The following is a 12,610-nucleotide window of genomic DNA, read 5'->3' as shown; positions in this document are numbered from 1 at the left end:
ATTGCATAATTCCTTTTGCATATGACTTTACAACGTTCATTTATTCCTTATTTCAAGTGAAATAGCTTAAGGTGACAGTAATTGGTTAGGTGTGAGTAATTGGGCCCTTTACCCTATAGAGTATCCGCGTTACTAAGCGCGCGAACCCACCAGAGAGAAGACCTGCACCTGGAGGGGATCCCGAGGGAATTATACTGAATTATATGTACCGTGCTCTTCGTGTGTCACGACGCATGCTTTCTCGGCGTGAGAGATTTCCCTCGGCTTATGAATCTTAAGACTCTAAGTCGATTCGACCGTCAAGGCTTCGAAACATCGGCGTGGCGATTGCTTGCCCGACGAGAGGCCAGAACTTTCGTCATCGCGCCCGTTCCCTGTATTGCAGAATGATCGCGTGCTCCGTTCCCCGGGGACCGAGTCGAAAGCGTTCGCAGGACACGAGAGTCAGCGTAATGTCGCGATGAAAAGGTTCACGTGGGAGCATCCTTGAATGTGCGAAGTGGAGGGTGAGCCAGAGAAGTCGGAGGGAGCTCGATAGGGTGGAAACTGAGTGGGACCGCGGAGAGGCGACCTTCTTTTCTCACCCTCCCTTTTTCTTTGCGACTACTCCAATCGAGCCTTCCGATGCGTGGGTTCCGCAGGTCCTGTTTGAGAATGATACACGGACCAGCTCTCCTTCTAACTAACAGTAGGCACCCACATAATTTGCCCGGAGAAATTCATGTCTCCTGACGATTTCGCCAAAATCTACTAAAACTCGGAGCTCGTCGCATCCACCCGGAATACAGAGGGTGACACGGGGAGAAGTAATAAAAAATACTCAGCGCTCATCGATGCCAACAATATTTCACGATATAAAGGGAAATTCGACGCAAACAAACGATAGGGTTTCCTGGATGCGCCCCGCGTCGCATATTCATCCGACGCGGAATGAAAATCCATTTGATACCGCTTTCGGAGTGTAACGTCGTTAAATAACGTGTAACGGCGATATCCACGATAATTGTCGTTAAAGCAAACGTTGAAATGTTCCATACGCCCCATTGATTTCATCGCGGACCTCGGCCGTTGTTTAATTCAGTGGCGATAGATCCGCGCTAGTCGAACGGGCGATTCCAGCCTCCGCGAAAAATAAGTGCTGTACCCTCCACGCGGCTCCCCCTTCGCGACACACCCTGCGGGAACCACGTCGAAATTGCGTATGAAAAATTCTCACCATTCCCGAGGATGATACTCGCGTTTTATCGCCGCGAAGCGCGGCTTAGCGCGTAGCCAGCAGAGCCGCGAATCGCCTGGAAATATTCGCGGCACCGAGGCTGGTTGCGTCGAAACTCGTCGCTGCGCATTGATCGTCGAAAATCGGCGGAGCGGGCGGAGGACATTTACGTCGCGCGTTTGCAAACATTAATTGTTTAGCGCCTAGTCGCTCGGTAATAGAACCCGGCGAGGTTTGCGTAACAATCGTACAGGATATGAACTAGGGCCGATAGCGTTTGACTATCGTTTGCCCACTTCGTAACCGCGTTTACTATTGGTAATCATTGCCCAACGAAACGGTTACTCCATGTACCTACATGCTCGCGCGGACCCTGGGCTAGATCAAATTTACCCAGCCAGCGCGAATAGAATTCTCTCTGATGCGGCGATGGTTCCGTGCCGTTCCGTTCCGTTTCGCCCCGCGTGGTAAGGCGTTTGGCAAACACGAGGAAATATTACACACCGCGACAGGGCTCTCACCGTGCACAGCAATTAATGCCCTACGAGCGCGGGAAGAGATGGAAGAACGGCGAGCCCCTAATACCGCGTGGATCGCGTTTGGAATTTGCACTTGTCGTTGGCGATTCGACGCGCGAATGTTCAATTCGCCGTGCGACGAGCGAGCGTCTGGACTGTTTGGAGAGGCGCGGCGGCGAAACGAGCTGAGGTGCACGGTTCTCGGAAAGAATATCGATGACGGCTCGATTTTCATTTACATGATCGAAAGCCACGCGAGGCAGCGGTGTCACGGGTATTCGCAGCGACAACGAGCAGCGTAGGGGGAGCATTTATTGCACTTACCCGCTCTCGGCCTCGCGACATTTGCATTTGTTTTGGCCTCGAGTTACCGCTCCCAGCTCCTCTTTCCAAACTTCTCCACCCTCCCCCCCCCCCCGACCGCGCTCCCTGAAAGATGAGGATGGCGAAAGCATTAGTGTAATTGTCCTCGAGACGGGAAAGCGAAGGTGCACGAAAATACAGACGGAGGAGAGCGAGCTACGAAAACAGAGCTGCCGCCAACTTCCCGAAGGACTTGAGCGCTTTTTTCCCCGCAATTCTCCCTTCAAATATTCCCATGGTTCTGCGATATTCCCACCATCCATTTAGTTTATCTCGCGGCGGCTTTCCTCGCGTGCAAGTCCGCCGCCTGCCCTCTCTCCACGCGCTAAAATTGATTCGCAGGGTAGGTAGTATATCCACCGCGAGCGATTTTATCAACGAGCAAATTTTTTTGTATTCGCAAGTTCGCGAGGGCGGCTGAATAAATATTTGACAAGCTTTCCATCCACGAGCCGGGTAAAAAACGGGTGCTCGCTGTTTAATTTAATTTCGCAAACATTACGCGAACCAGAAGTGTGGGCGCGCGGGCGCAGGGAGAAGGCGGGAGTGGGCCTCGACGTAAATGAAAAAAAGAATCAGCCGTTTGTCGTGAATTTTATCCGCAAACACACCCAATGTTCGACATAGCGCAGAGCGTAGGATGAACCTCTTCCTTGCATTAACCCTCCGTGGTCGCGCGGGGTGTACCCCACCCCAGGGGCGATTATCGAATTGATATGTCGCGCCTTTGCGTCTTTCAAAGTGGATTAATCGCAAAAAAAAATATTAAAAAATCGGGGTTTCCTCATAAGCGTGGGAAATCGCTCATTTTCAAATACAAATTTTATCTTAACAAAATTTGCATGTCTAGAGAAAGACTATTAGTGAAAAGTTGAAAGCTTCAAAATACGAAAATGGTAACTCAAAAAAAATTACGCTGGGGTACAGTGATCCCGTTTCGGATAGGCACGTCCGTTCCCTGAACAGACCTCTGAGCGTCCTCGGAGAACGCGCAGGAATAATTTAAAAAATTACATTCGCACATATTGACCGGTGAAATGAGGATTCCAGCGCTTTTTCGAACTAGCAACTTGGGCCGTGCGTTCTGAGAAAAGCAACAGGATTCTGGATAATGAACTAGGGGATGGTGCGAGCTGCGAAAGAGCAAAACGCTGGGAAAGCAATCTCTCTCAGGGAAATTGTCGTCGACCGTGGTGACGCTTAAACAAATATCCCCAGGGTTCCAAGTAGCCGGAGGCCCGCGCCGCGGTAACCCTGAACGGGCCAAGCAAAGTCTTGGAGTCGAACGGAAGAGCTTAAAAAGCTGCAAGTTCAGCCCCGCGCCATGGTCAAACTTTTGCACCCCCCTCTCTCTCTCTGCCCCGTTTCGCATTTTACCCATCACGGTCCATGTAGCCCGCTTCTTTCGAGCGTTCTATTCCCCCGTTTCGTTCTTCTTCAACTCTTCGAAGCGCCTCGAAACGCTTCGGATCCATGCTGGCGCGTATTATTCACCGCGACCAGAGTAATTAAACGCGGTGGCGCGAAACATCTCTCCGTTCCTCTTTTCCTCGCAATTTTTCTCCACCAACGCTCCCCCCGTTCCTCGGCGAGATAAACGGGCGATAGTTGATAGTCCAGCTGCTAGGATATTATTAGGATTAAAGGAGCCGACTATCCCGCGAATCGTAACGCGTAGCGCAAAAGTCCCCATTTCGGTCCACGGTCCGCGTGCGTCGGGATGGGAAACGCATTGCGGTCGAACTTGGATTAAATGGACCGCAACTCTCCATTTTTCGATCGGCGATTAGCCGGCCGGGCCCACATTGTTCGAGATTTCAATTACACGCTGTATTAACTCCACCGACGAACGCGCGCGTATTTTAGAACGCGTTCCCCAACGAACCGGAAACTCGGCGCTACCAGAGTGTTAATTAAAAACTTGGAAATATTCCCCCGGTTACTTATACTCTCGATCCATTTACTCTGATACGTTTCGCCGAACATACCGTGCCCGTGCGACGGGACTACGTCGGGAGACCTGCTCCCTTTTTACCCGAGAGACGTTGCTTTCCTCCAACTGTACAGTAAGTACATACATGTGCGTAATGCGTTTCGGTCCGTCCATAAATCCTGATTGTTCGTTAGCCTTTTAGCTCCCCTGGACGGACGATCGCGCAAAGGGTACGTTTGTTTCTTGGAAAACGCACGTGTGCCTGCACCCAAGCCTGTATAGTGAATGCAGTGAGTGACAAAATTATTGCCACGAGTGCAGCGAACCTAATTCAGTTGCCTATAGTCTATCCCCATAAAAAAACTTCAAAAAAGCAGAAAAATTACGCCGAGTACATGAAATCAAATAAATCACAAAAGAATAGAAGATAATAATAATTACAGGGTGTCTTTCAAGTACTTAGCGTCGAGACGCTGCCGCGTCTCTAGATAGGGTAAATCCGGGAGACGCGGTCGGGCCGGAGAGTTGGTCGAGTCGCTATATTCAGATCTACATCTGTCTATGTGCAAAACTGTGTTAAGGTTCGAAAAAATTAATTTTCTAGGAATCAACTGTTTCGACCAACTCCGACTCCAGACCGCGTCTCCCGGATTTACCCTACAGTAGATCCGAAAGTGGCGACACTCGTCCTCCGATCGTGCCAGGCAAGCTGCAGTAACAGTTGAGAAATCGAAGGATGAAATATGTATTTCTGGATGGATTTGCCGATTGCGGGGCGTTTAAGGTTCGTTTAGCGTCGCGCTCGTTCGGAGACGAATAAATTCGCTGTGAATGGAGGAGGTGCGCGCTGCAGTCGGGGGAATAATCTTTGTTTTTCTCGGTTTGCCGATCGAGGCCGGATGAAATAAAGTTTCGTAAGATAAAAGTTTCCTTCCCTGGGCTGAAGGGATGGAGACGGGGGGTGGGTTAGAAGGCAGTCGAGTCGAATGAAAAATACACGGTGGCGCAGTTGCCGGGTACGCGTGGAGATATAGCCACAACGGTGCTCGGACTAAACAACCCCGGGGTATAGATTTATAGATGGACGATACCCGCTGGGAAATCAGCATCGTCTGTGCTTTCAGCGATGTCGGGCCGTTGCTGGAAATGAAAAAGCACCAACTTTTCAAGTTTTCATTGGCGGCCTCCTCGCCGCCGGTTGCTCCGCGGTGCCGCGCCGCGGCGCGGAGGATTTTTCCGAGCCGATGGATCATTTAAACAGTGCCCCGGTAACAATCGAGCCCGGCTCCGATCCCTCCGAGATTCATTTAACTTTCTGCCCCCGATGGAATGTTTTAGGGAATCGACGCAGCCAGTGTCAGCGCCAGCGGCGTAATCGATCTCTGGCTAGGTGCCTTTCCATTGACCCCCATTATTAATAATACTTGGGTGGCTGAAATTTGCTGGCGATCCAAACTCACCCCTCCCCGGTTCCCTCCACTTCTCCGGCCTGTCAGCTTTCGTAAAAAAGAGAGATTCGTTCGTAAAACGCCAGACGGGTATTTCCTTCTGGAGAGCGTTTCCATCGAACGTATCGAGAGGCGCGCGATGAAATATGTTTCGCGAGTAAATGGGGGGTTCGAAGGGAAGGGTGAATCAGCCCGCGGCAGCTCGTCGCCACCTCCCTCCGCTCCGCGTTAGACCCGCAGCTTGCTATCAGCTACCACCTCCTCCCCCGCAGCCGATAAAATGTTTACGGTGAAATTTCTCACTGCGTTCAAGCACCCCCTCGCAAGGCTGCTTGTCAAATAGCTCGCAGGTACCTCGCGCTCGCCCTTTAATCCCACCTTCACCCCTCCGCCCTTAATATCAATTCATTATTGTAACCGAAATGTCTTCTGGACATGGCCAAACTTCCGCCGAACTTGCCCCGTTAAGAGGAAAACACCCACTACTACCCAGTCTTTCCCGTTGCGGCGCGGCACTCTGCTGCTAATTACTTTTCCACATTTGTTTACGTCTCCTTTAAATTTCGTTTCAGTGTTCCGGTGCAGCTTCGGGAGACTTTTCGGAGCGGGTGGCGGCCCTTTTGCAGTCCTCCTCCACTCAAGACGACTGCTAGTCCTCGTAGAGGTTCTTTCGAGCGCATCGGGCCCAGAAGCCGACGGGAAGCCGGAGGAAACCGTACGATGTCACGGAACTTGCGAAGCGTTAACGATCCTTCCGCTAACTCGTGAGCTTTCGCGCGTCCTCGGGTGTGCTGCTTAAGGTATACCGAGGCATCGTCCACGCCGTTAAGCTCGACACTCGCTTTTCCGGGCTAAATACACCGAGTATGTATGTATGTATGTATCGCGGCAACAAGACTGATGTCCGTGCAGTCGTTTGGCGTGAACCTTTATATGTAATATTTGTACATCTTTGTAATTATCGTCCACGGGCCTTCGTCCGTCGGAGCATCTGTTGAAAACTCGCGCGTCCTAGTCCCGTACCCTTTAGAACACTAAACTGACTAAACCGATTGCCATTCGAGGCTGTTCTCCCAGAAGAAGAGGCGTGCAACGCGCGGCGGTTACCCCGAGAGGACCTTGCACCGGCCAATCGAATCACAGTGCTCGTCGAAAGCGTATTTTTTCTTGCCCCGCAATGTTCCCGAGAGGAGAGACGAATGTCGCAAAGGCGAAGGAAACAAAACCGGCGCGAGCGGACTCGGCAAAGCCCGTCTGTGTTACTATTTCCCGGCGTAATTATATTTCTAGGGTTCTAACTTCGGGCTATCCGACAACTCCCGAGGCGGCTGTGCTTTTCATCGGGTTAAAGAACGCGTAAATATGTTTACGTTCCTGGCGCGGAACGAGAACGCCGTTCCCCGTCGATTCCAGCTGAAAAGCGCGGTTCCTCGACGGACGGGAATGGAATTTCCTGGGAACTTCACTGGACTTACTTCCCTCCATCCTTCCTCCCTTTCCCGTGAATCAGTCAGCGCCTAAAAACACACGACTCCGACTTCCTCGAGGGAGTCCCGCGCGAAATGGACTGTTCACGTCGAAGAGGAACGCAGCCGTGTCCGAAACGAGGAGCGAGTTCGTGAGAGTAGAAGGAGCGGTAGAAAGAGAGGCAGAGGGAGAACGAGAGGGACGGTTCGACAGGAGGGAAGCTGGACGGATGAAACGGAGGCGATCTCCGGGGCCGGAGTACAGCCGTGGAATTTCCACGGAGCCTGGAAGAATAAGTGGCATGTGGATAAGCGCGGGAAACTGTCACGCTCGATGCTTGGAGAAAGCAACGGAAGTGAATCGGGGCTAGCGGAGAGACGAAAATGATGGGCCGTGGACGGACAGGAGGAGGGTAGCGCTACTGCCACTGGACGGTTAAGTGGAAACGGAGTGGTGCGCGAGGGACAGCCTCTCGAATCTCTGACAAAGATCGCTCAAGGTAGAACGCTCTGAAAGCTCAAGATTAATTCGCCTCGGGGCGGAATCACGTGGCCCGGACGTTGCCGGCGCTAATTTGCCCGGCAAAAATTAGCGGCGCGTTTGCGGGCAGAGAAAAATTTCCAGCGAAATAATCGGGAGAGACGACGAACGTCAAGCTTAACGGAAACAGCCGGCCGCGCTGGTGATTCGTCATAATTAATCACGCAGCAGTCGGCCCGTATCGCTTTATTGGTCGCGTTACACGCGACGTACACGCTTCAGAAGCGCCGCCCCGAATTTCCCTGCCACGCGAAGAGTGGCTCGGTGGGACCGAAAAGAGAGAATTAGCGCTCGCACCTTTTAATCCCACGAACCGAGCGTCTCGTTCGCGACCAAACGGACCGATTTCGGTGCTCCGCGTAATAAACGTGCGTGCATAATATTCTGTATGCCCTTTGACAATGCTCGGGCTCCGGCAGGCCGTTCCGAAATCAAGCGTTACGCGCGCAGAGCTCTTGCAGGCTGAAATATATGGCTGCGCGGCTGATATTTAACGGCGAAACCTTTGGGTTGTTCATGTTTACGAGCTGGCGCCCTTTCCAACGCGATAATAACCGGCGGTCCGATCGATTTGACCCGCGTAAAAGAGGGCGCGCAACTCGTGCAAGTTGACATAAATATGAGGAGGGCTTGAAACGGAATTGGATTTTAAATTCCTAGCAACTGTTAGATTAAATCTGGATTTAATAAAGGCATAAAAAACCTGAGGCAGGGATTTGAAGCAGGGAGGATTCAGTAGTCCCTTCGGAGGAGCACCGAAAACAATAAGGGCGACATAGGATCAGGCTCGGTATTTGCCGGGATCGCTTCCAAGCGAGGATAAAAGAAGGGAATAAGTTATACGCCGACGTAACTAAAATACAAGACGGAAGTGGGTAGAGTAATGAAAACCGCTCTGTTTTCTGTCCCTCGCTGCTCATGAAACATTCAAGAGCTCAGAGAGAAGCGCCTCACTAGACGATCATCTCTCCTGTCCTGATCGACGACTACCACTTCAGCTTAGGATGAGCAGAAAGAAGGATGCAAAGGAGACGTGAAAAGGGAATAAAAATGGCGGGGAAAGTGGTGGTTTCGGAGGGCAGCTATTACGCTTTGCAAGATTTTCGAAGGCTCGAGTATTGTTTCCGAAAGGGAGAAGGGCCATGGGCTGGCATCTCGAGTCGAGTCGAGTCGAGGCGAAACACGAGCTACGCCGGGCGAGAGACAAATGAACGTTCTTTTGCAGTGGCACGGGTCGAGGCGAGCGCCAAACTAGAAACCGCCCCTTCGCGACTCCTTCGCCCTTTTCTTCTCGTCCCGTCCTCTCCTCGCCTCTCCCCTCGGCGATCCGGTTTCTAGTCATCTACCACCGTGGTCTCATCTTTTCTTCTCCCGCCTAATCCTCATGCTCTTATTTCCCTCTCTTCGCTTTTAATCGCAGCTTTTTCACCCGTGGCTCCTGCTCCCTATATTCGCCCCTGCCACCCTTTCTCCCCTACCTTCTTCTCGCCAGGCCTCTTTCGACCCGCTGTTCGATTCCGCCTATTCATTCGCCAATCGGAAAGTTTCGCGAAATTCATTAAAGACGCGTTAACTCGGTTTCCGATTTGCCGCTGGTCGAACACCAGCAATCGCTTCCTCCGGGCGACGTTTCTTTTCCTCCTCGCCTCGGTTCTCCTCTCCGAGCCGCGCGAATCTCCGCAAATCCGACTTCCTGGCTAACCGGACAGGACAAGGAGGGGAGGGGGATGATTCTTTTGTCCTTCGAATTCCTTTGTGCCGCGCGAAACTCCGGCCAAGTTCCTTTGCCGGCGATCACTGAAAGGAACGACGCTACCGTGACGAAAGATCAATTTACGCCGAGGCGAGTCGTCTCCGGGACGAGGACGGCGGCGACGACGAGTGTGGGAGGCGTCGTTTCTCCGGGGAATCCGTCGGTGATTCGGGACCGAGAGAACCGCAGGGAAGAGTACTGGGTCCGGTGCAAGTATACGAAATTTCTGCCGCGTGCTTGTTACTACTTCGAGCCATTCACTGCCGTACAAAACGAAAGGGAAGGGAACCCGGAGCGTTTCCAGCTAAAATCCTCGTTACCCTTTAAACGTATCCGTGGCGTGCACGGTACATACGTTTGAAATGCGGCGGGCACGCTGCCCGCGGGAAAAGAGTTACCAAGATTTACTCGCTCCACCGACCGCGACGCTGCTCGGCGCGCGTATACATCGGTAATATTTATTACAGTGGGACCCGAGATTGCTCTGGCCTAGCAGATAGAGCCGCGCGAGTACATGCATCATACGAACGCAAACACGCGGCGTGCGTGCGAAGAGGACGCGCTTAATCGCTCGCGTCAGCCAGAACCGCAAGATAAGGCGAATCGTTAGTCTGCCGGGGCTCGTCGATCGTTAATTTCGATTAAACCGCCTTTAATCATCCGCTGGGAGACGCCTCGGCGGCAAAAGCGTGCGGTACACTTTCCAACTTACGTGCAACGTTCCTCCGGGGTGAACCGTGCCCGCGTTCGCTGCGAACAGCGGCTTCGTGGAAACGACTGCGCGTACAACTGCGCTCCTCGATTACCGTTCACCAGAAAGATTTCTAAACTAATCGATCCTATTAATTATGTCACGCACTAGTCACTAAGCTCTACGATCGATAAACTATCCTTAACTTTAAGAACGATTAATAGGGGTTAACGTACGAATTCACGGGTTAAGGGATGATAAGTTTTGCTCAGAGAACCCAGCTGTCTCCTCCTTCATCCCCGTTCTTTTTCTCGTTCCGGTACTTTCTCCCCAGAGTTTTCTAGGCAGCCGAGCGCAGCTGGGTTAAGGATCAGAAGAATCTGATTAAATGGCTCCTGCAAGATGCACACCAGCAGGTGCGACGCTGGCTGGATGCTTCTCGCCCGGGCCGCGCCGGGGAAACGCGTATCCTGAAATCGGCGATTTTTTATGAGGGCTTAGTACGTTCCGGGGAATTGCATCTTTCAAATTCGCCCGCAGCAGCGACGCGTGCGCCGGCTTTCGAAAATTAATCGGCAGACTCAAACGGAACCGTTTGCATCCCTCTGGGACGGAGAACGCGCGCGAAGGATTATCAATCTCCTCCGCGAACATTCAAAATATCCAAATTCGCTGGAACCCGCTGAACGCTTTCGCTCAGCCCCCGGGGTCGAGGACGCGGAAATGTCAGCTCGTGCCTGCCGAGGTAACTTTTAATATTTCTATCGACAGTCCTCGAAAAGTATACTGAAAGTGTATAACTAAAGAGGGCCGACCGAAGCCGGCGAGCGTCGCGAAACCGTTTCGGTCGGACCTTTCGCCTATCAGGTTTATCTAGACAATTATACATATTCGGTAATTTATAGGAGGACGCCGGAAGAGCGGCAGGGGAGAATAGGGGGAGCACGTATTCATTGTACATTCGGGCGACGAGATCGTGGACACGAAACGGATGTTTACTCGCGAGGACGGTGAAGCTCAGGCGGAAAAAGTATTATAAATATAAAGACGTATGAGGTGTAACTATCCGTTGGTACATATCGCACTTACGACCGGTAGAAGTCGCGAGAGAATGCTCCGTGGGAGGGGAAAACGAACCCATCTCGAAAGTGTCCACGGGAAACGAACTGTCGCCCGGAGAGAATGGTCGAAAATGTCTCGTGGCAGCGAGGGCGACGGTACAGCGAAATCCGTTCGAGGCAACGCTCCCTTGTAAAGATTAAGTTCCACGTGGTCCTCCTCGAATTGGCAAGCAACCGGCGGGGGGACTCGTTTCTTTCACGGATTCCGCTGCATCGCTCGCGATCGCTGCCACAGTCGTCGACTACGTTCGGCGTCGAGACTTCAGGCGCGACACCATCGGGGACTTTTCTAGATTTTATACATTTCAGACGAGAATCCTTTCCATCCTCCTTCCCCGGCGGGCTGTTTTCGCCAGCGGTTCGGAGCAACCACCCGAACCTTCGCGGGGTTTAAAAGAAGGGGAGAAGGAAAGAATATCGAAATAAGAATCCGATTTTGTTGTCCCCTTCGAACCGACTGTACAGTACAGATGTTACCGAGAGTGTGCGAGTGCGAGTGCGAGTGTACGCGAGTGAGTGAGACCACAGGAATCGCATCGTATCGAATGGATGGCTTGTGGCACACAATTTGTAAATGCAGACACGACGACATCACGAAGTCTCGCGACACAACGAATATAATAAAAAAACAAAAAGTTCTTCGTTTTCTACACATCCGAGCTGATACGTTTATTCACCCTCCCGACCTACATGCAACACCGCCACGGTGAAACGTTGAATGGCAAACTAAATAGCTAGGATCCATTTAAACGGACGTTCTCTGTCGCGGTAAAATCGCCGCGCAAAGGGAATTTCATTATTCGTTACTACGTTACGAGTATAATTTCGCTAGGTGAAAGCTATTAAAATTACCAGCATCCGAAATGCATCTTTGAAACCGTCGAGCTAAATAGCCGGCGTTCTATAGGGGCTGTACCGCGAGCGTGGCCGTATGTATACACCTCGCCATGCATATATTTATAGATATACCTATTAGGTACATACACATGCCACGGAAATTTCTGGTTTCCCCGTTGCGCCGCGCGGTGTTCTAGCAAATTGATAAATCATTCCCGGGTGCACTCAGTTTTCGCATTGGTTGTTTACCCCGTCCTGCTCGTCAGTTCGCCCCGACAAAAAATAATAACGGAGCCCTGTATACGTTGAATATTTTATGCTAGTCTCCCTCCACACGGGACACGGCTATGAATTATGCCTCTATATACAGCCACTCTCCTGATGCACTTTTTCTCCTGACCTACATCCCCGTCGCTCCTCTTTCGTTCTCCGTTTTTAATTGTTTTAATCGCTTTAAGGTCCACCGGGAGCGAGATGTTGCTCGCGTTTCATCCACTTTGCTATTGGTTCAGCAAGTGCGGTGCAAACCAGCCGATCTTTAAATCTTCTGTGACTTAATACCGCGGCACGGCGAAGGGTGATAAAAGTCTCGCAAAAACAGCGGAGCGTCGAGAATTTCACAAGCCAGCGGGTAGCAATTATCGGTGCACAAAGTGCATAGAACGCGGCTCTGTCCGGTGGCAAACAACCCGTCCATTACAATCTTTCGGCCTGGGAAACCAG

At 51.7% G+C, this 12,610-nt stretch overlaps 1 protein-coding gene across 1 annotated transcript in view; it reads left to right on the top strand.

Moving 5' to 3' along the window:
- The window catches only part of LOC143372184 (uncharacterized), a 75,442-nt gene extending 63,740 nt beyond the window's left edge, over positions 1–11,702 (top strand). Inside the window, exon 3 of the mRNA XM_076818159.1 lies at positions 6,051–11,702. Within this exon, the coding sequence (XP_076674274.1) occupies positions 6,051–6,131 (81 nt within the window). The 3' untranslated portion in view covers positions 6,132–11,702. The remainder of the gene's footprint in view (positions 1–6,050) is intronic.
- Positions 11,703–12,610: the final 908 nt, after the last annotated feature.

The sequence above is a fragment of the Andrena cerasifolii genome, chromosome 8, assembly GCF_050908995.1.
Source record: "Andrena cerasifolii isolate SP2316 chromosome 8, iyAndCera1_principal, whole genome shotgun sequence".
NCBI lineage: Eukaryota > Metazoa > Arthropoda > Insecta > Hymenoptera > Andrenidae > Andrena > Andrena cerasifolii.
Note: the sequence above shows the minus strand (reverse complement) of the source record. Positions and strands in the feature narration are given on the sequence as shown.